The sequence below is a fragment of the Cynocephalus volans genome, chromosome 9 (genome assembly GCF_027409185.1).
Source record: "Cynocephalus volans isolate mCynVol1 chromosome 9, mCynVol1.pri, whole genome shotgun sequence".
NCBI classification, from domain to species: domain Eukaryota; kingdom Metazoa; phylum Chordata; class Mammalia; order Dermoptera; family Cynocephalidae; genus Cynocephalus; species Cynocephalus volans.
In genome coordinates this window covers 1,349,135-1,376,286 of record NC_084468.1, presented here as the reverse complement: position 1 = coordinate 1,376,286, position 27,152 = coordinate 1,349,135, and the positions used below count along the sequence as shown (strand labels likewise).

At 52.0% G+C, this 27,152-nt stretch overlaps 1 protein-coding gene across 6 annotated transcripts in view; it reads left to right on the top strand.

Annotated features, from left to right (window-relative positions):
* Nucleotides 1–1,293: 1,293 nt before the first annotated feature.
* FAM53A (family with sequence similarity 53 member A) overlaps nt 1,294–27,152 on the top strand; it is a 30,731-nt gene continuing 4,872 nt past the window's right edge. Inside the window, exons 1-6 of one of the 6 annotated variants that reach the window (XM_063107867.1) lie at nt 1,294–1,784; nt 2,296–2,377; nt 12,250–12,491; nt 21,420–21,474; nt 23,735–24,489; nt 25,945–26,085. In XM_063107867.1, the coding sequence (XP_062963937.1) occupies nt 12,414–12,491; nt 21,420–21,474; nt 23,735–24,489; nt 25,945–26,085 (1,029 nt within the window). In that variant the 5' untranslated portion in view covers nt 1,294–1,784; nt 2,296–2,377; nt 12,250–12,413. Of the gene's footprint in view, nt 1,785–2,295; nt 2,378–12,249; nt 12,492–21,419; nt 21,475–22,340; nt 22,557–23,731; nt 24,490–25,944; nt 26,086–27,152 lie in introns of those variants that run through there. The other 5 variants (XM_063107865.1, XM_063107866.1, XM_063107870.1 and 2 more) reach the window with 5 other exon arrangements.

Genomic DNA, 27,152 nt, shown 5'->3' with positions numbered 1-27,152 from the left:
CCAGGGATGCCTGGGTGGCTCATGTCCTCATCCCCTTTGGGCCTCTTCCCAAACTCCATTCGGAGTGACCCCGTTTTCTGTGTGACGTAGCCCTGCCCCAGCCCTCCCCACCCCTCACGCTGTGTTTTCTTCCCGGCACCACTGATCATGATGCATTTGTCTGGCCTCAGTACCCACTGCGGGGCCTGGCCAGTATGGCCCCCCGCGCAGCCACGGGTAGGTGAACAGCACGCAGGGGGCTCTTTCCTTCCTGCCTGACCCCTCCTCACCACCCCCACCGAAGCTCAGGGCTTGGGGCTCAGATGGGGGAGCTCTGGACTACATGGCCCCCAAGGCCCCTCCTACCCCTAGTGACCCCTCTCAGGGTGGGGTGCATTTTCCTGCCTGCACCCTTTGGATAAACCACCCAGTCTGAAAAGAATCTCACCCTACCTGAATCCCCACTGAGTCGCTTGATGCACACACTTGGCCGAGGCGGGGACAGTAGCCTGTGGTCCTCTGTGGGGGTCGGGAACGGGACTGGGGGCAGTCTGCCACCCCTCAGAGGCCAGTGTCTGGATCAGGAGGCTCATCTCCATCAAGGGACAAAGCCCGCCCCCCAGGACGTGAGGCTGGAGGGGGAGGCAAGGGTTCCCCTCCTGGGAGTCTATCGGAGCTCTGAAGGGGGGTGACTTTGCCCGAGTGTGGCACGGCCTCTTTCCGCTGCCCGCCAACCTCACCTCTCTGCAGGAGCCCCGGTCACTCTGGGTCAACTGCGCTCAGATGTAATGACAAAAGGAACACGGCCCGCCCTGGACACCCGCGCGCGTGCGTCTAATTCACACCGCCCTCGCGTCGCACCGTTCGGATCCAGGCGACAAGAGGGCAAGCGACGCGCCAAGGCCACACAGCGGGTCAAAGGCAGGGCGGGAAAGGTGGCGACGGTGAGCCCCGGGCTCAGGGACTGCACGCCCAGGGCTGGGAACCAAGCTCAGGCCACGGCCGCGCGCGGGCGGAGGTCACCAGCTCTCCTCGCGGAGCGCGCTGGCCCCGCCGCCTCAGGTCGCCGCCGCCCTCCTTCGCCCCGCCTCCCTTCCGCCCCTTCCCGGCCCGGGAGGACGACGTCGCGTCCGGCGCGCGCAAGCGCGTGGGGGCGGGGCCCACGCGGGGCGGGCCCCGCCCACCCACCGGCGGCTCGACCCCGCCCCCTCGCCGTCTCAGTGGCTGCGGGGCCGCGCGGCGCGGCTGAGGGGCGCGGGCGGCCAATGAGGGCGGCCGGAGGGGGCGGGGTGTCGCCGCCGTTTTGTTCCGCAGCGGCCGACGCGCGTCGTCCCTGAGCGGGAGGAGCGCGGCCTGCGGGGCTGGCGCCTCCCCTCGCCGCCCGCCGGCGTCCTCGCCCCTCAGCCGCGCTCAGAGCCGGCGCGGCCGCACGACCGCCCGCGAGCCGGCGGGGCCGCTCGGGGATCGGGCCGGACCGAGTGCCTGCGCGCTCCGCGGCTACGAGCGGCCCCGCTGCTGCGCGCGTAGAGCCCGGGCCGGCCGCCGAGGGGCCGGGCGCTCTGCCACTTGTGGGTCCCCTGCGAGTCGCCCTCGCGCGCCGCTCTTCGCCGTGCTCAGCCCGGCGGGCCACAGCCTTCTTGCGGCCCGTGCGCTTGTCATTTTGTGGCGCCGGGAAGCAGGAAGTTGGACGCCATCAGCGGTGCGCCCGGGAGCCCTAAAGGCGGACCCAGAGCCTCCCCAGCGACCTGCGGAAGGTGACCTGGAGGCGGATTCCAAGCCGCCTTTTCTGCGGAGGCTGGAGGGCGGTAAGTCGTTCCGAGACTTTTCCTGAGCGTGGAGACAGGAGCGCCAGGTGTGCAGAGCGCATTTTACATTTTACTTTATTCCTCGTTTGAAACTGGTGCCTTACCCTGTGGACTGCTGCATTTTCTTTTTCCCTTAATCTACGTGCACATCTGAAGTTTATTTATTTTTTCAATTTTATTTTACTTCTCAAAATACATTGTACTTGATTTTCATGCCTCTTTACCTGTTCCTCCCGCAGATCTGAAGTTTATAACTCAATCTGTGTTAAATTCACTTTGAGTTTTTGAATTTCGTCATTGGGTCCCTCTTCTTTGCATCTAAGTTTCCATAACTATAAGGTCCTTTTTAAAAAAAAAATCTCGATTTTGAGTCATCATTTGGTTGAGGTTATGATGATCTCTCAGCACTGAGAACTTTTTAAGATGGATTAGCTCTACTCAAGAATGTGCTTCAGTTCCACAATATTTCAAACATCTAACTGGAGCACATTGATGCTGCCTCTTCAAACAGCTCAGCTGTCGCCTTACCACCGTCGCTTGAGTCCCTGATCAAAATGGGTCCGAGAAGGGAAGTGCAGCCTCTTCCTCTGAAGGTAAAAGGCTGGGAAACAGTTACTTTTGGTTTTGAAGCTCTTGAATGTTACCCCACTATGGAAATTGAAATTGCTTAGCAACAGTGGCTTTTGTTTAAATTGGGTTAGTGCAGGAATTCTAGGCGGTAGTTCTTTCAGGCAGTTCTCCTTTCCCAGGTCTGGTGCCATTGTCCTTCTCCTGCGTCCTCTTTGTATGTTGGGCAGTGGCAGTCTGATCCCCTTTCGTGGCTTGATAGATGATTCCCCTGGCTGTCTCATGAACTTAGAACTTGGTTCTGGAGCTTTGTACCTCTGCTGTGCTCTGTGATGCCACTTTGAGCGTCACACTGACTGGGGTTGTGAGCTAGAGCCATGGGAGTGGTTCTGTCCCTTTTGATGGATCCTTACTTTTTTTTTGACTTAGGTTGGATTTTAGGACCACAGAACAATTTTTATTGCTATTCAAAGTATGTAAGATGGAGAAAATGCCAAAGTCATAATTTTTTAAAGTGCACTGGGACTTTTCTAGTTATAGAGATATTTGTTCATATGCACTTATATGTGTACAGGGAGCAGGACTGTAAGGAGATTCTAATGTGAGAGAGAACATGTTTTTACTGGTAGGTAAAAGAACCAAGAAAACACTTATGTATTTTTTTTTTTTTAAAGATGACCGGTAAGGGGATCTTAACCCTTGACCTGGTGTTGTCAGCACCATGCTCAGCCAGTGAGCGAACCGGCCATCCCTATATAGGGATCTGAACCCACGGCCTTGGTGTTATAAGCACCACACTCTCCTGAGTGAGCCACAGGCTGGCCCCACTTAGGTATTTTTACTGGTGCATTGGAAGCATGGAAAATTTTTTTTAAAAAAGCAAATTTTTAAATATAAATCCTTTTAGCATTTTCTGCAATGATATTTCTCAAAGGAAAATTGACTTCCACAATCATTCAAGCATTCATTATAAATGGTCATAATTTAAACATGTGTGCCAGGGACTTGGATACTTTCATATGTGTTATTGAATTTGATTCCTTGAGGCCTCATGAATTGGGTAGTTCTTTCCCATTTTCATTTTCCAGGGAACCCCAGGCCCAGAGAGGTGAAGTCACTTGTTTGGGAGAGCCCAGCTAGCGAGCAGGCCAGCTGGAGTCTGAACTTGCATTTCTGCCCAGCTAATCAGAGCTCACCTTATGCCCTTTATCTCAGAATGAAATTACTTGGTGCTCTTTATTTTATGTGGTGATTTGGTGCAGTCTGTACTCACCAGTAGAGAGTTTAACAGTGATAATTTTCATTGTAAGATTTGAGTTCTTTTCCCTGGTTGGGTTGCAAAGGTAACACTGCAAACATGGTCTCTGTGTACTTAAATAGACTTTATTTAAGTACAAAATTGAGCAAAGGTACAGATAGTTCCCATAGACCCTGTCCCCCCCACACCTGCACAGCTTCCCCCATTAACAACACACGCACTAGTGTGGTACATTTGTTACAATTGATGAACCTACATTGATGCATTACTGTCACCCAAGTCCATAGTTGACGTTAGCGTCCACTCTTGGTGGTGTACATTTTATGGGTTTTGACAAATGTACAATGACATGAATCCACCATTATAGTATCATACAGAATAGTTTCACTGCCCTGACCATTCTCTGTGCTTTGCTTGTTCATCCCTTCTTCTTCCCAGCTTCTGGCAATCACCTATCTTTTTACAGCCTCTATTGTTTGCTTTTTCCAGAATGTCATGTAGTTGGAATTATACAAAATATAGCCTTTTCAAGTTGGCTTGTTTCACTTAGTAATATGCATTTAAGTTTCTTCCATGTCTTTTCATGGCTTGGTAGTTCATTTCTTTTTAGCACTAAATAATCATTCATTGTCTGGATGTACTACAGTTTATATCCATTCAACTACTGAATGACATCTTGGTAGCTTCCAAGTTTTGACAATTATGAACAAAGCTGTTATAAACTTCTGTGAGGATACTTCAAAAAGTTCGTGGGAAAATAGAATTTAAAGATAATACCAATCTTTCCACAAACTTTTTGAAGCACCCTCATATATACAGGTTTTTGTATGAACATAAGTTTTCAACTCCTTTAGATAAATGCAGAGCAGCATGATTGTTGGATCATATGGTAAGAGTATATTTAGTTTTGTAAGAAACCAGCAAACTATCTTCCAAAGTGGCTACAACATTTTGCATTCCCAACAGCAATGAAAGAAAGTTCCTGTTGCTTCATATGCCTTCAGCAGTTGGTGGTGTTAAGAGTTCTGAACTTTGGCTAATCTAATAATAGGTGTGTAATGGTACCTCAGTGTTGTTTTAATTTGCATTTCCCTGATGACAGGTGGTGTAGAGCATCTTTTCATATGCCTATTTGTCATCTGCATATCTTCTTTAATGAGGTGTTTGTTAAGGTCTTTGGGCTATTTTTCTCTCTAAATTTCTTTTTTTTTTTTGGTGGCTGGCTGCCACAGGTATTGAACCCTGGACCTTGGTGTTATCAGCACCATGCTCTAACCAACTGAGCTAACCGGTTTGGCCTGTTTTTTAATTGAGCTGTTTCTTATTGTTGAGTTTTTAAAGTTGTTTGTATATTTTGGGTAACGGTCTTTTATTAGATATGTCTTGCAAATATTTTCTCCTAGTTGGTGGCTTGTCTTTTTATTCTCTTGACAGCGTCTTTTTTAGTTTTAATGATGTCTAGGTTATCAATTCTTTCATGAATGATGACTTTGGTGTTGTATTTCAAAAGTCATTGCCAAACCCAAGGTCATGTAGATTTTTGTCCAGTGTCATCTTGTAGGAGTTTTACAGTTTTGCATTTTAAATTTGGGTCTCTGATCCATTTTGAGTTAATTTTTGTGAAGGGTGTAAGTTTTGTGTCTACAGTCATTTTTTTGCGTGTGGGTGTTCAGTTGTTCAGCACCATTTGTTGAAAAGACTGTCATTTCTCCATTTTATTGCCTTTGCTCCTTTGTCAAAAGATCAATCGACTGTATTTATGTGGCTCTATTTCTGGGTTCTCTATTCTGTTCCATTGATCTAATTTTCTATTTTTTGGTCAATACCACATTCTCTTGATTACAGTAGCTTTACAGTAAGTCTTAAAGTCAGTCCTCCAGCTTTGTTTCTCAATATTATGTTGGCTATTTTGGGTCTTTTGCTTCTCCATATGAACTTTAGAATCAGTTTGTCAATATCCACAAAATAACAAGCTAGGATTTTGATTGGTGCTGTAGACTAATGTTTTTGTCCTCTCAAAATTTGTATGTTAAGGCCGGCCCGTGGCTCACTTGGGAGAGTGTGGTGCTGATAACACCAAGGCCACGGGTTTGGATCCCTATATCCCTGCTCCGGACACAGAAGGGCTGAAGGGTATAATAACCAAAAGATTCTGCTCTGACCAGGTCAGCTAAATTATAGTGCTTTGGGAGATCTGGGATAAGTGAGTAATCACATCTACCTGTTCTGGAAAACGTTATCATAAGACCATTTTACTTAGAAGCAGCCGTAAGGGCGCCAGAAACCTATAAAATAACCCATAATACTTCTTATTACCCTTACCTTAAATTCCTGCTTGTAGGATGTAACCTAGTAACAATCCCAGATCTATGTGTCATGTACAATCAGTTGAACAGTTGAACACCTGATGAAGTTATCAGGCAGGACTGTGTCTCTCTTTGACCCTTTCCCTTCTTGCGATTATAAAATGTTAAGCTCTGCTGGCCCTTTTTGGAACGCATCTTCAGGGAGACCTGAACTGTGTGTCTCCCAGTTGGAACTATCATATTGTCTCAATAAATCCTTACAATATGTACTTGGCTTCAGTTTGTTTTTAGGTCAGGAGGTGTCCTGATGTCTTTGACCAAACAAAGCTTGTTCCTAAGAGCTCTATAATCCTGTTGGAGAGTTTGGTGGAAAAATTTGTGCTGGGCAGAAACTTTGCATATGAAAAAAAGTAGGGATTATTAACTTCGGGGGAACAGCCCCCGCTGTGTGGCTTAAGTGGGAATGCTATTTATAGCAACATGATAATGTCAGCGATAGCTTAACAGAAATATTCGTGCAGTCCCGTTGGGAGGTGTGGAGTGGGGGAGTTGGAGTGGGGTTGTGTTGGGAAGATCTAAACCCGGATGTTCCCTAATGTCAGTAGATGCTGTGTAAAAGGGAGCAATCGGCACAGCTGTGTCCATGTGGTGTTTAAATGTTGATGTAAATACCCGAGTACAGAGCCGAACAGCACCACTGTGAGAGGAACTGGTGGGCAGATTCTCTCTACGTTCAAGAAACACGCAGTAGTGTTGGTTTTTAAACCAGCACTGTGTGTGCGTTGCCATGGTGAAATAAAATATGGCTAGTTGTGTGTTGAATGATGTCTCCCGCAAATTCTTATGTTGAAGTCCTAACCCCTAATGTCTCAGAATGTGACCTTACTTGGAAATAGGGCCATTGCAGATGTAATTAATAAGAGGTCATACTGAAGTAGGGTGGACCGTAATCCAAAATGATTTGTGTACTTATGAAAAGGGAAAATTTGGACATAGAGCCACAGGGGACACTGTGGGAAGTTTGGAGTGACACTGCCATAGGCTAGGTGAGAGAGGCTTGAACACTTCCTTCCCCAGAGCCCGAGGGCAGGTCACGACCCTGCTGGCACTTGATCTTGGAAGTTCAGCCTCCAGGACGGTGACATGATACTTTCAGTTCTAAGCCACCCACTTTGTGGTACATTGTTATTGCAGGCCCATGAAACTAATTTGTGGTTTTCCAATGCTATATTTAACTCCATGTTAATAGTGAGTTAAAAAACAGAAAAATAGAATGCACTTTGGTGCCTTTTTTGGAGGGTGGATTCCCAGAGGATGATAGTGGCCAGAGCAACGTGCTAAGAGGTTTTTGTTGCTGTGCAAGTTGAGGGTGAGTGTCTGAACTGAGGTGGTGCCCATGACAAGAGCTCATCCCTGCACTGCTTTGGGGGAGTGCCATCTCTGTGTGACACTCCTGGGGCCTGGAGGGCTCCTGTGTGGCCGGTGCGTGGGGCGTGAGGGGACAAGACAAGCAGGAGCATCCTGAGGCCTGGGGCCTGGGTGAGGATTTTGGCTTCTGCCCTAGTAGCCATGGAAGGGCGTTTCTGGGAGGCAGAGTGCTGTGGTCCACTTTCTGTTGAGGCCAGGTCAAAGGTTGCTGTGTGGACTAGAAGGGACAGCTTAGGCCACCACAGTCGTCCAGGCCTCGAAAGTCATGTGGAGCAGGCCTGGTGGTGGAGAGAGGGGAGGAGAGGCAGAGAAGGAACGGAGGATCTGTTGGCTGTCACCGGCTCAGTTGCAAAGAAGAGCAGGTGGGTCTTTTGGAAGTGAGGATGGTGACTTTGAATTACTTACTGCAGGAGAGATGGGGCTCATTATAGCATCTTCTGAAGTGAGTTCATTTGACGTGGGGAGAAAGCGTCCTGGGCTCAGGCAGGTCCTCCGGGATGTGCACGTGGCTCAGGAAGGACCTCTTCCTCGTGCAGAGGGGCTGGTGTCAAGCGGTCCAGGAGTGGGGGTGGGCAGTTCCGGCCGTGGCATCGTCCGTGGCCCTGTGTCCCCCCCACCTGGAGCCAGGTTTCTGTCTTTCCCAGTTCTGCTCTGCATCCACCTCAGCACCCAGAGGGCTTTTTCCCACCATCCCTCCCTTTGTTCCCCTCCTCTGCCAGCGCCTCCTGCTCAGCTTTCAGTTGGGGTTTCCTGTCACCCCCTCAGAGGGCCTTTTCTCCTTGCCCCTGCTGGCTGCCATCTGTCGTTGTTTTGTTCATCTCTTGCCTTTCCCAGCTAGAGCCTGTGCTTCCTCTGGACCTGACCTGCCTTGGGCTCCTGTGCAGTCTGGGCTCGGAGAAGCGCAGTGGAGGAGGGACACGGTGGGCACAGTACCTTGTGATCACAGCGTTCCATCTCCATAGTTCTTTTGAGGGGAGACTGGCCTGGCATTGTAGGTTGAATTGTGTCCCGCAGAAGGTTGTAAGTCCTAACTTCCATTACCTGTGACTGTGACCTTCCTTGGAAATAAGGTCTTTGCAGGATGTAGTTGAGATGTAAATTAAGATGAAGTCATAGTGGATTGGGGTTGGCCCTAGTCCAACGACTGGTGTCCTAATAAGAAGAGACAGAGAAGCAGAGGCTCTGTACTCTGCACTGGGGAGAAGGCTGTGTGATGGCAGAGGTCACATAATACGGATGCGTGCCAAGGATTCCTGAGAGCCAACAGATGCTGGAGAGAGGTGTGGGAACAATTCCCTCTCAGAGCCTCCAGACCCAGGTTCCTGCTGGTGCTTGATTTTGTACTCTGGCCTCCAGAACTGTGAGAGAATAAATGTCGGTTGAGTGAACCGCCTCAGTTTGTGGTGCTTTGCTATGGCAGCTCAAGGAAGCAAATGCATTAATATATGTGTTATATTGTATTATTAGTAACTACCTGAGGAACGCACCTTCCTTCTTCTTGAAGGAAACCCACGTTCTGCGGGAGACTTGTTCTCCTCTGCCAGCACTCACAGCCCTGTCCTGGCTTCTGGGATGGCTGTGTTGGCAGTGGGCATGGCCCCTGCATGCTGCGATGCTCCTCAGCATGTGCACGAGCTGCACTTTGCACCCCCGGTGCATTCCTCGCGCTGCACACATCGCTCCCGTGAGCACTTTGTGAGGAAGCTGTATTTTATTTTATGTATCAGACTTCTGTGGATTATGACAGAGTATGACTGTCCCACGCTTATTTAGCCATGCTCCTATTTAGGGGCACGTAGAGCCTCCAAATGTTCCCATCTCACGTAACCACAGGGCTGATCAAAGTCGGGAAAATTACATCGGTGTGTCATAGTGCTGTCAGGTTTTGGAAATCGTTCCCTTGTGCCCTTTTCTGATCCAGGATCATCTGTCGTGTTTGGTACCCTCCAGTTTGGACAGGACTTGACCCTGGTCCTTTATGACCTCGACACTTCTGAAGAACACTGGCTAGTGATTTTGCACAGTTTGCCTCACTCGGGTTAGTCTGGCATTTCCTTGTGATTAAATCCAGGTTCTGCATTTTTGGCAGGAACCCCACAGTGGGTCATGTCCTTTTTGGTGTCCACGTCTGTCACGAGTCTTGCGGTGTTTGTGGGTCTTGCCTGGCTGTTCACTTTGATCACTTGGTTCACTGTGAAGTTATTATTTTTCCTTTGCCATTGATAAATATCTTGTAGGAAAGTACTTTGAGGCTATGTAAATATTCCATTTCTCACCCTACTTTTACCCATAGGTTTTAGCATTCATTGATGATTCGTGCCCAAAAACTGTTCTGTTGGGATGTTTGTCAAATGGTAGTTTTTAAAAAATTTCCATCATCTCATCCACATTTATAAGGTGGCATCGTACCGTAGGGAAGAGCTTCTCCTCCCTGTGCACTGACTTTCTCAGCGTATGTCAGCTTGGGTACATGGAGTCCCACATTACTCTCTGGTGGCCACGGGAGCCTTTGCTGTCCTTAGAGTGTGTCTCTCTTCCTGAACCTCGGGGCACTCCAGCCTCATCCCATCCTTTCCCTGCCCATTTCTCCAAGGACTAAGTGACCTGTTTTTTAAATAAAATACTCATTCTTTTATTATTTTTTCAGGTTGTATTGTGGCTGCTGTAGCCTTTTGGGGTGGGGGGTGGTGTGCACTTTGTGTGACTAGGAGGTATTGACAGCGTGGGTATACGAGCCCCATGTGGATGGAGCTGGGTGGGCCAGAGGAGAGGAGAAGCTGCCCACCCTTGGCAGGGGATGGCTGCTGTGGATGTCAGGGCCAGTGGGATTAAGGAGAATGGTCGACTTGCCATCCATCGGGCTGAGGGAGGCCGTGCAAGGTCCCCATCCAGTGAGGCCCCAGCTCTCAAGTTGGGGCTGAGGTGAGTTTGCGTGTGGTGATGGGAGCTCCAAGCTAGGTTGCTGGTGACTTTCCGTGTCCCTGTGGGTCCTACCGAGCTGACAGGCCTGTGGTGCGCTTGGCTCTGGTTCGGGCTCTTTGGTGTGGAGACCTCCTTCTGGGGAGGCACAGCAGACCTGGCTGACCCTACCCTGGCACTCCACACCTCTCTTGGAGCCACAGGTCCTTGGCTGTGAGCTGGAGATGGTGGTCATTGCTGCCCGGGACAGCGGGAGCTGTCAGCACCTAGCATACCACGTGTTAAAGACGCAGTGGATACAATTTCAGATCAGAAGAGCTAAACAGGGATGGTATCTCAGCTGCTGTAGCATATCTCCTGGCCTGGAATAGCCCCCTGTATGTGGATGGCATCTTTTGCTAGGATGTGCTCGTACAGATCCTGTCTGGGTTCAGCTGCCCAGTCCCCTTGGCCAGGCAAGCAGTGGAGCCTGTGCCTGCTAATGGACGCCTGCCCAGGCCTGCGGCTGTCCCAAAGCCTGCTCAGCTGTGGTCTGGTGGTGCCTGCTCTCAGACCTCCATGTTTGTTGGAACACCTCCAGTGTTGCCCTGCTTAGGGAGATGCTGGCTTTTGGGCCTTGTGTTTTAGAGTTTCATTGAGGAGATATCTGTTGATTCCTGCTGAGAGTGCTTATATATATATTTTTAAGAATGAAAAATGGGTATTGAATTTTTGTTGAAGTCTTTTCAGCACCTGTGGCAATGTTCATGTGACTTTCCTCCTTAGATCTATTAATTTATTTCACTGAGATTTCATAAATTGGGTGCTCCTTGCTTTCTTAGCAGGAGCCCCCCCTTGCTGTGATGGGTGTAGATCGCGTTGCTCACGTGTGCTGAGGCTTGGGGCAGGACTTGGAGGTGATGTTATAGGTTGCCTTGGTTGGTTGGAGGTGGGGCCTGGGTTCCCGGGTCTTCAGAGTCCCACCTGCCCTTGCCCCCTGCCCCATGGGTAGTCGCTGGGCCCAGGAAGCCTCTCAGAAGGCGGAGCACTGGGAACATGCACTCGAGGTTCTGTGCAGGTTCTGTCTCTGCTGTTTTAATTTCCAAGAGCTTGTTCCCTTTTTCTCTGAATGTGTATTTTTCAGGGTTTTCTGATCTTGTTTCATGGATACAGCACCTTGTCACTCTGAGGGCAAGATCGGCAACACCGTGGAAGGCTTTGCCCTCTTACAGTCGATTTTCTCTAAGTTGTTTATTCGTTTGCTTGTTTCCTATCTGTCTTGGACTCTCTTGCTTTCTAAACTAGTGGCCACCTTCCTGGGCACCTCTCTCTGGCCGGTGTCTATTGGCAGCAGCTGCCTGGTGCAGGCTCCTTGGCCTCTGCCTTGGGTGTAGTCTGAGTTGTCTACTCCTGGGGCTGGAGAGCCCAGCCCTGTGACCCCCACTGCATCATCGCTCCATGCAATGGCCCCTGGCCTTCTGCTGGGCTTGGTGCAGGACTCTGGGCTCATGCCCCCCTCTCCTTTCAGAAGGGAACTCCAGCTTCACAGGGGGGCTCTCACCCAGCTGGCTGGAGGGGGAGGGACCGGTGTTCAGTGCTTGGAGCAGCCTGCAGGGCGGTGTGAGTCGGTAGTTCACAGTCAGGGTTTCTGCACTGCTGGCCAGAGATGGGCTTTTTAACAGCTTCCGCAGCTTCCACAATGTTGTGACCATTGTCTCCTCTCCTGTTTTCTTTGCCCTTTTTTGGAGCACGTGCCTTTCTTGTTGCTACAGTCAAGGCTTGGGAGGGTTTGTTCTAACCTGTGCCCATATGCCTCCGTCCTTTAATCAGAACGCTGCATTAGGTCTCCCAGGAGGGAACTCGCATAGTAGTTTTGAAAATGGGAGGGTGTCTGTCAGGCAGGGATGTCAGAAATATTTTGTACACCTGGGACTCAACATATAACAGAAACATCCCTGAAATGGCTTTGTATATAGTCACATGACGATTTCTCTTTACCAAAAAACAGACACAAAGCTCTGAAGAGCCCCTAGAAATGGATTGTTCATCTGTAAAATGGAGACATAACCTTGAGATTTAGCTCAAGGTCAGCAGTGGCCTGGGCCTTCTGAAGTCTGATGTTCTGGAACTCCAGTGCCCATTGGTGTGGACAGAGGACACGGGGCCCCGACCATGGTCACACTCATCACTGAGAAGCTGCAGAACCAGAGTCTGGACGATCTCGCCCGCAAGACCTGTGAGGCTGGTTTGGTAAGCCGGCTGCGGGTGGTGGGAGGCAGGGTGCTGCCCACCCCATGGTGTTGTGGGGGACGGTGCTGGGAGGTGGAGGCCAGGGCTGAGGTCTTCAGGGCCTGGGTGGGGGGCGGGGAGTGTCCAGTGAAGGCACCAGTGCCCATCTGCATCATCACTGTGGGTTTTCAACATTATTAAAAAAAAAAAACTCTTAGGGCCGGCCCGTGGCCGGCCAAGGCTGCAGGTTTGGATCCTATATAGGGATGGCTGGTTAGCTCACTGGCTAAGTGTGGTGCTGACAACACCAAGCTAAGGGTTAAGATCCCCTTACCAGTCATCTTTAAAAAAAAAAACAAAACTCTTAATGATAGCAGATCTACATGCAGATGTTTGGGAGTTGTAAGTGCATGGCACACCTGCCACCCGCCACCCCAGTCAAGCAACTGCCTGTGACCCCCACCAGGCTCCCCCCGTCTCAGGGGATCCTTCTTGTTGGATTTTTTGACCACAGAATAGTTTTGCCTGGTTTGAACTTCACATAGGCACTCATTTTCTACCATCGTGGTAAACTCTAGGCGTGTCAGCTTCAGGACAGCTTCCGCTCTGGTTAGAGCGTAGATCCAGAAAGAGGTGGCTGAGTGTCCAGCCCCCAAATCCATGCACAAAGCCTGGATGGTCTCAGCAGGACCCAGGGGTACTCAGGGCCTCCCTCCTGTCTCCTGAGCCCTGCCATGTGTGGCTCTAGACACGTGAGCATGGTTTATTTGTAGTGTGTTCCACATTAAGGAAATGAGAGGGTGGAAGGAAGGCTGTGGGTCCCAGGCCTTTGGACTGGGCATGTGTGGCCTGTCTTCACTGCGTGTAGTTTTGACTATGGTCTGAGGATTCAGGCTGAAGATGCTTTTCCCGAGGTGTGAGCGTGAGTGCTGGGCTGCGCCTCTCCATGTGGGAGGTGGCATGTGGATGGACCTTTGCAGAGTGCTGCTCTCAGGGCCTGGCACTGGGACGTGCTGTTATAGCAGTGACCGTGGCAGTGGTGGCTGCGTCCTGGAGTCTGTGCCTAGGAGGTGAGGTCCCCCCTTCATGTGAGGTGGCCAAGGCGAGGAAGGTGAGGGCTAGGTCAACGTCTTTCTGCCTTGTGGGCTGCAGAGCTCAGGTTTTCACCATGATCCCGTGTGTTAGTGCCCAGCTTTTCTTTTGATTAAATGGAGAAAACAGGGCTGGCCAGTTAGCTCACTTGGTTAGAGCATGGTGCCGATAACACCAAGGTCAAGGGTTCAGATCCCTGTACTGGCCAGCCGCCAAAAAAAAAAAAAAAAAAAAAAAAATGGAGAAAACACTTTTACAGAGACTTTGACCAAGACCAAAAGATAGAGGATAGTACACACCTCATCAGACAGCCACATGTCTCTCAGAACCACCTGGCAAGTCGACAGCGGGTAGGTGCAGAGTGGCTTTCCTGGGTAGGCACTGAGGATCTGCCTGCAGGGGTCCCCTCAGCAGAGATGCCTGGACAGACATCCCTGACATGGAGTGGCCCCCAGCGGCCTCCACATTCTTGGCCCTTTAGGTGGTCATCCTTAACTTTGTTTAGGGAATACTGTGATCTGACAGAGAAGGTGGCGTGGCCAATTCCTCACCAGATGTGTCTGCAGGAGACCCCTGCAGGGATGTGTGGTGCTGAGGGCCCCTCTGCTCGTGTGAACACGCAGCCCAGGGCAATTGCTTTTGAGTCTGTTGCCATAGATGATTATTTTTTCCCCATGACTCCCTTTTTTCTTTTAAAGACGGGCTATTAACATGGTAGTTCTTTCTTTCTGAAATGGGAGAACAAACCTTTCTTTCACCAAATCTAAATCTTTTGAATTTCAGGAGAAGCCGTTTTGATGTTTGAAGCATAGTTCTGGTCTTGTGTGCTGGGGAGAACCATGGCCCTGGGTGGTCCCGGCCCTGCCTCTCACACCACTGGGGTCCCTGTGGGGTGGGGTGGCAGCAAAGGGGGCTCGCAGGCAGTCTCAACTGTGAAGAGGGCGCGCTGACAGGAACAGCCCTACTCAGGGTTCTTTCCATTGTAGTAGATTTGTGTGAATTCTCTGTAAGTCATTCTGTGTAGGACATAAGCAGTTTGGAAAATAATTTCCTTATTACGAGCAGGCGTTTCGCTGAATTCCTGATATATCCATATGGTTTCTATAGCATGGGTGTGTTATACTTTGTTTTTAGCACCTGCTTTTTCTAACATTCATGTTTTATAAAAACGAATATAACTTGCATACAGTAAAATACACAAATCACATCTTTTTGAGCAAGAAAGCCCTGTTGTCTCTCACACATGTAATATTGAGCTTCTAGTTTATCTGTATTTTTTAATGTGATTTTATAATGGGACAGCATGGTTGACTCTGTTGAAGAACTTTGAAATCCATTTACTTGGGAAATTATTTATACGTGAAATCAGCTCTCCTATGTGACCTGCCGATGTCTAAACTGAAGATACTTTCAACATTCACTGAAACAAATCAGTATTTCAAAAAGCCAATTTGTTGTATAAGAGTAGAAATTGACGTTTTCAAAGGTGACTTGTAATATTTTTATGGAAAAATAAGTGTAGAGAAGAGGGCGTTAGAGGCCCTAGGTGCCTCCCCCCTGGCCTCGGCGGGCGAGTGAGGTCGGCCCCAGCAGCTCTCAGCCCCTGGCTGGGTCTGTACCCTCACTCACTCCCCTCCTGTGACTCTTTTGCAGCAAATTCTAGGCATATTTCTTCTGTAAATATTTCAGTATATTTCTCTAAAAGGTCAGGACATGAAGAAACATGGCCAGAGTATCATTTTCACACCTAAAAACCCCTAGTAATTCCTTAATGTCATTAAATATCCAGTCAGTGTTCAAATTTTTCCAATTGCCTCAGTGTAAGAATTTGTTCAGAGGGTCAGATTCATCGTGTCCCATGTCTCCTTTTGTCTGTCGGTTCTCTCTCCCTCGAGTTCATTTGTTGAGGACACTGAGCTGCTTGTCCTGGGGTGTCCCCAGGCTGGGTGCTGCTGATGCATCCCAGGCTGTCTGTTCGTGTGCTCCCCTGTCCCCGGCGTGTTCTGCAAGTTGCTAGTTGGAGCTAGAACTGCTCTGTCTTTAGGGTAACTTCCAGTCACACATGGCTTTTTAAATTGAAATTAGAGTCCACTAAGATTGAACACAGTTACAAATGCTATTTATCGTTTGTACCAGTCACATTTCATGTGATCAGTGTCTTTGTGTGGCTAGTGGCTGCTGTATGGATAGCACCCATGTGGAACAACCCGTCAACAGTTGGCATCACGGAAAATTCTTGATTGGATTCATGTTTGATGGACCACAATTAGTTTATCCATTCCCGTTGATGGACGTTTGGGTTGTTTCCATTTCTTGGCTGTTATGAGTAATGCTGCTACGAACATCATGTGCACGTTTTTGTATGGAAGTAGTCTTCATGTATCTCGGGTATATGCCTGGGAGTAGAATTGCTGGGTCATGTGGTAGCTGTGTTTGACATTTGAAGGAGCTGTCAGACTGTTTTCCGCAGCGGCTGCAGTGTTTTGTGTTCCCACCAGCAGTGTAGGAAGGTTCCAGTCTCTGCACCTTCCCAACCACGTTGTTATGGTCCTTCATTTTGATCACAGCCTCCTCGTGGGTGTGAGGTGGTGTCTCATTGTGCTTTTGATGTTTATATCCCTGATGACTAATGATGTTGAGCACCTTTTCATGTGTTCCTTGGCCATTCGTATAGATTCTTTGGAGAAATAGCTATTGAAATCCTTTATCCATTTTAAAATTGGTTATTTCTCTTTTTAATGTTGAGTTGTAAGAATTCTTTATATATTCTAGATATTAGTCCCATATCGGTTTGCATAAACTTTCTGCCATTCAGTGTGTTGTCTTTTCACTCTCTTGGTAAGTGTTCTTTGATGCATAAAAGTTTTTATTTGATGAAGTCCGATTGATTTTTTCTTTGTTGTTTGTGTTTTTCGGGTCATATCTAAGAATCCTTTGCCAAATCCAAGGTCGTGAAGATTTACACCTATATTTTCTCCAAAGACTTTTATAGTTTTAGCTCTTACATGTAGGTCTTTGATCCATTTTGAGTTACATTTTATATATGGTATGAGATAAGAGTCCAATTTCATTTTTTTGTATAAAAAAAAGTTGTCCCACCATCAGTTGTTGAGAAGACTGTTCTTTTTCCATTGAATGGTCTTTTGCATCCTTGTTGAAAATTTTCATTTTTTTAAAGCTAAGTCTTTGAAACTTAGTGTTTATTTTACACTTATAGCAAAAATCTCAATTCATACACTAAATTTTTATTACAGAAATATTTGATCTGTATTTAGATTTCACAAAATGTATAGTTGAAAAGCTAGATTCACATACCCAAGTTGTTCTAAATGTATGTAAAACTTTTCCAGTAACTGAACTATCAGTTTTGAAGCTAAAATTAAAAATAGTTAAATTTAAATAAAATTAAAAATCATGAACATCCAGCACCTCTGTGGCTGTAGCTGTAACACGGGTCTGGGTCATTTGTCCAGCCCACCCTGAGCACTGCCCTGCATTGGGTGCTGAGGGCACAACCTGTGAACGCCACAGCCTGGCCCTCTGGCCATGTGTCATGTGAGGCTGTTGTTCAGTCAGGAGGGCCCAGCAAAGCTGGAAGGGAGGCCCCAGGACTTTGTCTGGAGGGCTCGTCTAGACAGCTGACATTTGTTGTGGGGCCCATGTCCATTGAGCACAATTGCTTCTGGTGGTGCTGGGCTTGCACCTTCCAGTTGACATTCTGCTAGACCCTGGGCCTCCCTGTTCTCACCTGTGGGCTAGCTCCTTCCCATTTCCTCATTTTCTCTGGTCTGAAGTGCCTTCCCCACTTCTCTGACGTCCCCTCCATTTTTACAAAAGCCTCCCATTCCTGAGGCACGCCCAGCGCTTCCCCCTTGCTTCCGTGGTACTTGGGGGATATAGGGTAATCCAGCTGTGACAGAAAGACCTAGGAGGACGCGAGGTTGTGTTGGTTCCCACTGCCCCCATCCTCTGCCCCAACAGGACAGTAAGTGCCTTGAGAATGGGGGCTGTCTTGTGTCTTCCGGTATTTTCCGTAGCATGTGTTGCTGGCTACACAGTGAGCTGGATGAAGGACACGGTGCTGCTGTTCCCGGAGCTTTGTGTGGTGATGGAGGTGTTCTGTGGCAGTGTGTGACTGAAGAGCTGAATTCTAAGTTTTATGTAATTTAAGTTTAAATGGAAGTAGCTACACGTGGCTGCTGGCTGTCATGTTGGACTTGGCAGTTAGAGAGTAAAATCTCCAGTCTGGTTGACAACACAGAAAGACATTGAGTCTTTCCCTCATGCCACCCTTTATGGCCATACCCACCTCCTCCTGCTGCCATCGCCCCGGTCCCTGGCAGCCATCATTCTCTCTCCATCCCAGCAGTTATGTCATGAATGGGGACCTGTGGCTTGTGACTCTCGGGCCTGGCCTTCATGCGGCGCAGTTCCCTGCAGACCCTGTCGGCCATCACCTGTGCAGGAGGTTTGTTCCTTTGTCCTGCTGAGCAGTTTCCATGGTATGGATGTGCCGGTTTGTTTAACTGCTCACCTCTGAAGCATCGTTGCAATTCTGATAGAAATCCTGATGTGATTTCCGTGGAACGTCACAAGCTGATCTTAGAGTTCTTGACAGAGCTTCAGATCCTCCGATTCATTCATTCAGTCACTCAACACCTACAGGCCAGATGAGGTGCTGGGCACAGACAAGGAGGGTGAGAGGACAGACACACAGGCGACCTGTGACCACAGATGTGACCGGTGTGACAATGGTGCTGGGGGGAGTGGGCATGGGGCCTTGCCCAGCTGCTGTAGCCGCAGAGAGGCTTGGAGGTATAATGGGGGCTGCACACTGAAAGGTGGGAAGGGTCTTTCTGTTGGGGAGTCAGGTGAAGGCCGTGGGTGGCCACAGGGAAGGAGGACAAGTGGACAGGTGGATGGAGCCAGCTGTCACACTGTGCTTGGGCTTGGGGTGTCCCCAGAGAGCAGAGGACATGGCCAGGAAACGGCACGTGTGAAGATCATTCAGTGAATTGGAGTGTCTGCTCTGTACCCGGACTGTTCTAGATACTAGATGGGAACACGGGGGAGGCAGACAGAAAGCAGGGTGGGTGAGGAGTCGCCACAGTGTGTCAGGAGAGAAACAGAGCTGAAGGGGTGCTGGATCCATGTAGGGCGGCCAGGGGTGGGGCTAGAGGTGATGGGTGTGAGCTGTGGGGATCCCCGAGGATCCGATGGGCAGCGCAAGGTGATGTGGCTGTGTCGAGGATGGAGGTCTGGGGACAGGCACCTGGGATTCGTCGACTGTCAGTGAGGGCCATGATTCAGGTCAGGGTAGCAGCTCCCTGGCTGCCGGTAGAGTCAGGTGAGAAGGCTGAGGCCACCAGCCTTGGGGCTAGCCCAGTGCAGGGACAAGTGGGCATGGGGGACCGGGAAAGAGGGTCATGAGCTGGGAGTGTTGGGGCAGAGGAGACTGGAGCAGGCACGATGTGCCTGAGTGGGGCAGCGGGTGCAGGCAGGTTCAGCAAGCCCCTGCCTGAGTGGTCATGGTGTAGGCGGTTGGCACCTGTGTGTGCATCTCCGAATGGCGGTGTTCTTTCGTATCCCATTCAGGAAATCTATGCAGTCCAAGTCTTGAAGATCTTCTCCTGAGTTTTCTTCTAGAACCTTTGTTGTTCTGCCATTAGCTGAAGACTACACTGCTCTGGAACTGTGTTTTGTGTTTGGGGTGAGGCAGGGGTCAAGACTGATTTTTCCTTTCATTCATTTTTTGTATAGGTGTGTGGTTGTCCCAGCATCACTTATACAACTGTCCTTTCTCCATCACCTCTTACATGGCTTACATGTTCTCAGGTGGCCCTTCCTGTGGTGCTGTCCTGTTGTCACCTGTGTCATAGATGAGGACACTGAGTTCGCTGGTCCGGTCATAATGCTTGTCAGGCGAGCAGGACTCAGGCCAGGTGTGCTTAGCCCCTGGCCCAGCCCTTGGCTGCTCACGGCACAATTGTCACCCGGCTCTGTGGTGGAGGAGGTGGGTCTGAGATGAAGTCTCCCCGCAAGCATGTGGTGGGGCTGGGCCTGCGGTCTCAGTGCCTCTGCAGCGTCTCCCAGGGAAGGTTCAGAAGCTGCCTTGTCTTGGCAGGGCCCCGGGTACGTGGCTTGTTGTGTAGCATGCAGCACAGCAGCCACCCTTCCGCAGAGAAGCCTGGCTGTCCCGAGTGTCCTCGTCCTGTGTATTCTGGCTCTGTACCTGCATCCCACACAACAGTACCGCTGGGAAGAACTGGCTGCACCGTGCTGCCCCTTGTGTGTGTTGGCACTGAGTGGGTCACTCCTGGGCAGGCGCAGCCTGCAGCTCTTTCGAGTGACCTGTGGGGGCCATCTGAGCTGGCCAAGAAAGCCCTTTCCTTGCCAGGTGTCAATTGCGGCACTGGGCTTGGTGCTGTTCAGATGTCCTACTGCACACTGGGGACAACGGACCCGGGGTGGTGGGCTGTGCTGAACACAGAGGACATAGTCCTGGTGGAGCAGCCAGGCCCAGGACTGGGAGGATGCGCAGCCACGTGGGCAGCACCCCAGCCACAGCAACAGTTTCCATGGTGGCATCAGAGATTCTAGGCTGTGTGTCACCTGGCGGTTTTCTGGTAGTTGACAGAGCTGTTTTCTCATCTCTTCAGCCCATCTGACCCTGGCTGTTACGGATGGAGAGAACTCGAAGGTCATCCCATTCCTGTGCCCCATCAGCCCCGCTTCCTGGGTGGCCAGAGTTCAGCCCTGCACAGCCCCAGGACTGCCCGTCTGTGCGCGGTCAGCCTGTCCGTTGGTGGGCGTCTTTTTTCTGGGTCACAAACCCAACTTTTAACTTACTCCCTTTATGCGAAGCAGTAATGATTTCCATTTAAATTTACCATTAGTTTTGAGAGCTTACATATGAAACGATGCCTTAAGAAGCCAGGAGTAATTTGAGAGGTTCTGTAGTGTGGTGGAGAAAACCCTGAGCCTAAAAGGTGGAAAAGTAGGGGGGCTGCTCTGCCCATCTCCTGTGAGATGCTCTGTCTTTAGCATGGGGCGCTCTTGCCGCTTTTCACAGTCCAGGCAGCTGAATCTCCAGGGGTTTAAGGAGCTTGCTGGTGCCCAGCTAGATAGTGACTCCATGAGGCTCCAGCAGGACACATGCACCTCCCATGTTCGCCCCTCCCCAGATCTGTGCCCCGAGCCTGCACTGGGAGTGTGTGGAATCAAATGCACAGACACACAGAGGCACTGAAGGAGACCGTGGCTTGCCAGCAGTTCCCTGAGATTTCATGGGGCAGAGTTGCAAGCTAGAGAAAAAAGTCCTGACGTATTTGACATAGGGCCTTCCCTGCAGGCCTCGCAGCCACCACTGTATCCAGTGGCTTTTCCGCCTTGCAGGAGGGGTGAGGCCCTGCTGTCTGCCCTCCCAGGACCAGGGCCACCCTCCAGAGCCTGGCTCAGGGGTGTGGGTCCCATTTCTAATCTGCTGCAAGCAGGAAAGGGCTCGCAGGTCCTGGTTCAAGATCTTCTCACTGGAAAGTAGCTAAGTGGTGAGGCTGGTAAGACAGTCATAGCTCAGACCAGCCGGCAGGAAGGAGGGCCTGAGCTTCAGGAGCGCCAACAGGGAGCGCGCTCGGCTTGGAGTAAAGATTCACTCCATTTACTCTGTTGAATTTTGTCAGGTTTTATAACACCTCTGTTATGGAAGAATGTACTGCAGAGGTCAGCGCTTTCATTCTAATCTCCAAAAAGAAAATGTCGGGGACAGTGCTGCAGTGGTACAGACACAGGCGTGCTTCCTGTTTCCGAATTCTCCTGTGTGAGTCTCAGCACTGAAACTGCTTTTCCTGTCTCTTTCAGCATTCTGCTGAGAAACTGAACACAAATGGCTGTCTGTTCCCTTTGGAGATCAGTGGTAAGTGTTTTGGAAGCCCTGGCCGGGTCTTTCTGGGGCTGGTGTGGCTTCAGACTTGAGCAGGACTGGGTCTGGGAAAGGACAGGGAAGGTCACCAGCTGCCATCCTCCCCACTGCTGGGCCAGTGATCAGCAGTGGTCCGTGAGCAGGACTGGCCATGCCAGGGTCAGGACCAGGCCTCTCCCTTCTCATGTTTCTGGAACGTACAAGGCCCATCCTGTGGCATCCTGTGGCTGTGAGAGAAAGAACAGGGTGAGTGGGTCAGGTGAAGCCCGTGGCGTTGGCCGGAGCTGTGCCGTGGTGTTTGCTGCATGGCCCGTGTGTGTCAGGGACATCCATGCTGCAGAGCATGTGGATCTGTCTGGGCTCACCCTTTCTCCCTCCCCACCCCAGGCCCTTCAGTGACTGGAGCAGGTGGCAGCCTCCTGAGTGTGAGGGCTCCTGGTAAATCTCGAATCCTGGGTCCTCTCCTGTCCCAGGGAAGGCACCTTGACCACTGAGGCTGTGAGAGGTGCCAGCACCCTGGGCTGTGCAGAGTGGGCCTTTGCCATGATGACATGCAACCCATGTTTGGAGGTCACCTTGCTGAGTGCCAAATTACTAAAGCAAAGTTTTTTTCCAAATTATTTCATGAATAGATGTAAGTAGGAAGTGTGAGTCCCCAGCCAGTCCCAGTCCCACCACATGCCCCGCCCTCGGTGCTGTGTCCACAGTCTCCCACCTCCACCGCAGCCTCCTAGGGTCCATTCTGCACACAGGGCCAGGCCGACCTCCTCAGTCCCTGCCTGCCTCCTTGCTGCCCCAGGGTCACCCTGGGGCCTTGGCATGTGCCTTTCCTCATAGGTGGGCCTGGTCTCTTCCTTTAGGTCCTGGCCTCTGTTTCCAGGTTCCTTGGCTGGACAGTGAGTGCAGAAGCTGCTGGGGGAGCCCTGTGGGTGCTGCTGGACATCCTACCCCGAGAGCGAGTCCTGGACCACCCTCTGGCGGGGAGTAGGGGGGCGGTCCGGGATTCACGCCAGGGCCGACTCCACGTGAGGAGACCCTTACACCCAACTTTGCTCTCATGTCTCCTCCAACTGCGGGTCAGCGAGGAGTGGCAGCCAGGGCGGGGCGGCTCTGAGGTGCCGGGCTGGTGGGAGGGGATCTGGACAGGAGGGTGGGGGCAGCAGGGGAAGGCAGGTGCTTGGGAAAGTTTGTGGAAGAGGCGGGTTTGAGGAGGGGCTCACAGACGTGGCCCCTGGTGGTTCTGAGATCTGTGAGGAGCTGCTGAAGTCCAGACTCCCTACAGACTCCATGCCCAGGGGTGTGCCCCGAGCTTTTCTGATTCTTCCTTGTGGGATGGTGAGGGAGGCAGGCACAGGAAGTCCTGCTGTGCTTGCATGCGACCCTGGCTGTCAGTGCTGGGCTGACCCCTGGACACCCACTGTCTCATGGGACCCCTGGCAGTCTTAGGGGCAGTCGCCAGCTCCCTGATTTATGATCAAGGAAGTGGAGGCTTGAGTGTCAGAGGGGTCTCTGTCTGCAGCCCACAGCCCCCACCCATGGTGTACTGTGTGCTGTGACCTTGGTCGGGAAGGGGTGGTGGGAGCACTGGCAGCCAGGCATCCCCGCTGGGCGAGGTGTCCCTGCTGGGCCTCCTGGAAGAAGGTGGCTGTGCACAGCCCTTTGCGCTGAAGTTTAAAGTGTCAGCAAGAAGGAAAGAGCACATTGTCCTGCATTATTAAGGAACATGAGCTGTTTTTAGGAAGTGGTATTTTGGGGATCCTGGCCAGTGAAGCCGTACACCTAGGTGACTGGCTGTGGACAGAGGAAAAGCATTTTGATGACAAAGGAGAATGCTTTAGTGACACCAGTGTGAGAACACAGAGGGTCTCCTTATTTTCAGGGAGTGCACTGAGGGGGAGATGCCAACCTCCCAGACAAGGTGCTTTCCTCAAAGAAGCAAAATGAGCCCACAGCTAACCTGCCTAGTGGGCCCGTTCAGAAGCCAGGGCCTGCACAGGTGGGGCTGGTGCCGATTGTGTGACCGGTGGTGTTTCGCAGGGACAGCATCTGTGCCTGCAGTTCCTCTGCCACGTTGTGCCGAGGCCCTCAGAGCAGATGCTTCTGAGAATCAGGCCTAGGAGCGCAGGGGAGTGGGGCCAGGTCCTAGTGGGTTTGTGTCAGGCTCTTTGCTTGATGCCACCCCACACCGTGGCAGGGGTGCTTCACCTGCTGCTCACCTGTCTCTCTTCCATGCCCCTTTGTGTCTCCTCAGTAGACAAGAGCCCCTGGAAGGTCCTAAGTGGAGGACGGCCTCTCAGAAGCCAGGTGGCTGTGGGCCCCGATTTCCCCTTCCCGCCAGGCCCATCTAGCGTGGTTCACACTACAGGCCTCCAGTGGCGGCCAGAGTCTCCTGTCCCATGCACAAGCCTGGGTGTGGACAGTGCCTCAGACCTCAATGAGAACACAGGACCACCTGCGGCACCGCCCTCCAAGCGACACTGCCGGTCCCTGTCAGAGCCGGAGGAGCTGGCACGCTGCCAGTCCCCGTGGCGCCCTGGCGGCTTCAAGGTCTGGACTCCGGTCTCCAAGAGGCGGTGCAACAGTGGCGGGAGTGCCACACTGCAACGTTGCAGTGGTCTTGGGAGCACTGGCCTGCCGAGCAGTGCCGCGTCACTGCCTGGCCTCACTTTGCCCCTGGCACCCCGGCCGTCCTCAGCCATCAGCGGCTTTCTGGACAGCAGTGAGGGCAGCACCAGCTCTGGCCGGCCTTGGCACCCCAAGGGGCCCTGCTTGCGCTCCTCGAGGCGCCGTCTGTCCCTGTCGCAGGAGCACCTTGCAGACACCGGCACCCCCCTGCCCTCAGCCAGCAGTACTCCCTCGTCCACGCCTGAGCTGGGCCGGCGCCACGGCCTGCTCCGGTGCCGCTCACAGCCCTGCGTGCTCAACGGGAAGAGGAGCCGGCGCAAGCGGCGGCGCGAGGAGGACACCAGGTGGACGCGCCCGTGCTTGGACTTCCTGAAGATGACGCGGGTGAGTCTCTGCTGGTTTCCTGAGTTGGTGTGTGTGTGTTTGGAGGGCTGGACCAGGCAGTGCCACCGGCCTCAGGACTGGGGTCTAGGTATGGGCTGTGGTCCTGTCCTTGGCCTCAGAGTGCCCATGGTCACGCTGCCTGCTTCCCTAACCGCGGAGGCGGGGCCCTACGTATTGATTCCGGGCAGCTGCCAGGCTGGCATGGGGGTTTGTACCCTGGACCTGGGGAAGCAGCTAGGAGCTGAGCTGTGGATTCTGGAGGGTGAGGCCCCACCTGGTGCGGCCTCATCTCTTGGGGAGTGCCAACTACTTTTCCTGGGGTGGGGTGGTTTGGGAAGTGGGAAGCTGTCCTGGGAGCCCTGTCCAAGACAGAGCTGGGGGTGCCGTCTCCCATGGGAGGTAGCTGGAGCTCCTGCTGCCGGCCTTGGTGTGCTTTGCCCGAAGCCCCGTGGGAGCCCAGTGGACCACAGCCACACGTGCCTCGGGCTCCCTGGTATCTGGGGAAAGTGTACCTTTTGCGGGAGGCTTCTGAATTGTGGTCTGGAAGGAAGCTTGCACCAGCGTGAAGGCTCTCGCGTTCCAGTATCGTTGCCACCTGCCCTTTCCGTGTTGCTCGCAGGCTGCCATTGGCAGCACAGTTAAAGGAAAAAAAGAAAAGCAGTGCGACTGTCCCCAAGGCCTCACTGTCGTGTGCTGGAAGGGGTGTGTGTTCACTTCAGGTGCTTGGAGACCGCTGGGGGTCCTCGCAGAGCTTGGTGGGAGCTGGAATGCCAGGGGAGCTTTGAGCAGCGGGAGAAATGAGAGTGGGATGTCCTGGTGCCCACTCTCAGTGTGAGCAGCAGGAGCTGAGGGGCCGTGGCAAAGGCAGGAGGGCCGTGTCAGCTGTTCCACTCCATGACTCATGGCCTTGGCAGTTCCCCGACTGCCTGCCCTCCAGTCCTGTCCCCTGGGCCATAGGCCTGACCATACCCTGCTCTGCGGGGTATTGGGTGTGGGTGAATGTCTTGTGTGGGCTGTGCCCTATGTGCCATGGGCCGGGCCTGCTGCACTGTCTTGGGTCAGGTTGGCTATTAACTGTGCCATCCTGGGAGAGCAGCCACCTAAGAGGAGAAGGGGCACCGACAGAGACCCCGGTCCCCTTGCGCTGGCCACAGTTTGGGCTCAGGAACAGCGTGGCTGGTGGTCCTTTGTGGGATGCCCTCTCTAGGCCACGCTGACGCAACTGTCAGCTTTGCTTCACCTGATGCGTGGATTGTCTGGAAAATTCTTCCTGGTGTCTGAGGGGTGCAAAAATGCAGATGTAGTGGCTGTGAAACTTTTCTGCAGAGAGCTGGGTCTGGGAAAGGAAGGTTCTGATCTTCTGTGTGAAGGTGGGCCATCCCTGGGGAGCTCCAGTGATGCTGGAAAGCTGGTGATGAGCTCCTGATACACACTGAACCGTCCTGCTCCCACCAGTGCTACAGTTGTGCACAGCATGTGATGCCAGGCTCTGCAGGGACCAGGGGACAGGAGCAGAGGAGGGAGGCCACCAGTGGAAGACCCACTGGTTCAGCGCTTACGGGGCCTGGAACAGCACGTGCCAGAGAGGTGTTAATGGTGAGTGACAGTCCTGCCTGGAGATGCTCATGGACATTCTGGACCCCTTGGGAGGAAGGGGAGGGTGGGTGTGGCCGGGTAGGTGGAGGCTGTGCTATGGGGCTCAGTCTGGCAGCAGGGGGACCCCTGGCAGAGGTGCAGGCAGAGGCAAGGACTTGGTAGACTGAAGATGAGGGTGCGCTGGCACCCGGGTGGCCATGGGCAGCTGCAGGTGGTGAAGGTGTAGGGGAGAGAAGGTCTGAGAGACAGCAGGGCTACTGCGAGTGTTCGTGGGCTTTGCAGGTGTGGGCAGATCTCAGCCTCCCCTGTGTGCATGTGTGCAAGTGTGTAAGAGAGAGAGTGTGTGTGGGTGTGTCTGTATGTATAGCCTCGATTCTCTCTGGAGGAACCACAAGGCTGGATGGGAGCTGGGGCCTGTGGGGTGAGCCAGGATCATCTGGGGCCATGTGGCCACATCTGGGGCCCACTGCACAATCCCTCAGGCTGCTGGTCCTGTCTGTGGTGTTTTGCTGATCTCTTCCTCCTACATCCCCACCCCAGATGTCCTGCCTCAAGCTCTCTTTCTGATGGAGACGTCATCCTAATTGGTTTCTTTGCCTCTAATCCTGTCACTCTCAATTTAATCCTGATTCCACCACCAGAGTGGACTGTCTAAAACAAAAGGCAAGATTGCTGTACTAGTCATCTGCTGCTGTGTAACAAGTGAGCCCAGATGCAGCTGCTTAAACCCTCATACCCGTGTTTCCTCAGGGACTGTGTGAGGCAGGGGTCCAGGAGGCACAGCTGGGGGTCCTGCTCAGGGCCTTGTGGTGGGAGGTTGGTTGCACTGAAGGCTCGACTGGGGCTGCAGGACTTTTTCCAGGCTTGCGTGCATGGCTCCTGCCAGGAGGCGCCAGTTCTTTGCTGTGTGGGCCTCTTCAGGGCAATTTCAGTGTCAAGGGAGTGGCCTAGTCTAGTGTCTGTGTCATCTCGTTCTGGTTAGTTCCACTTTCATCTGCTTGTGTTTTTTGAAAAATTGCTAGCTCTGTTCCCTTTGTTCTGAGGTTCCGTGATGACACACCTGGGCC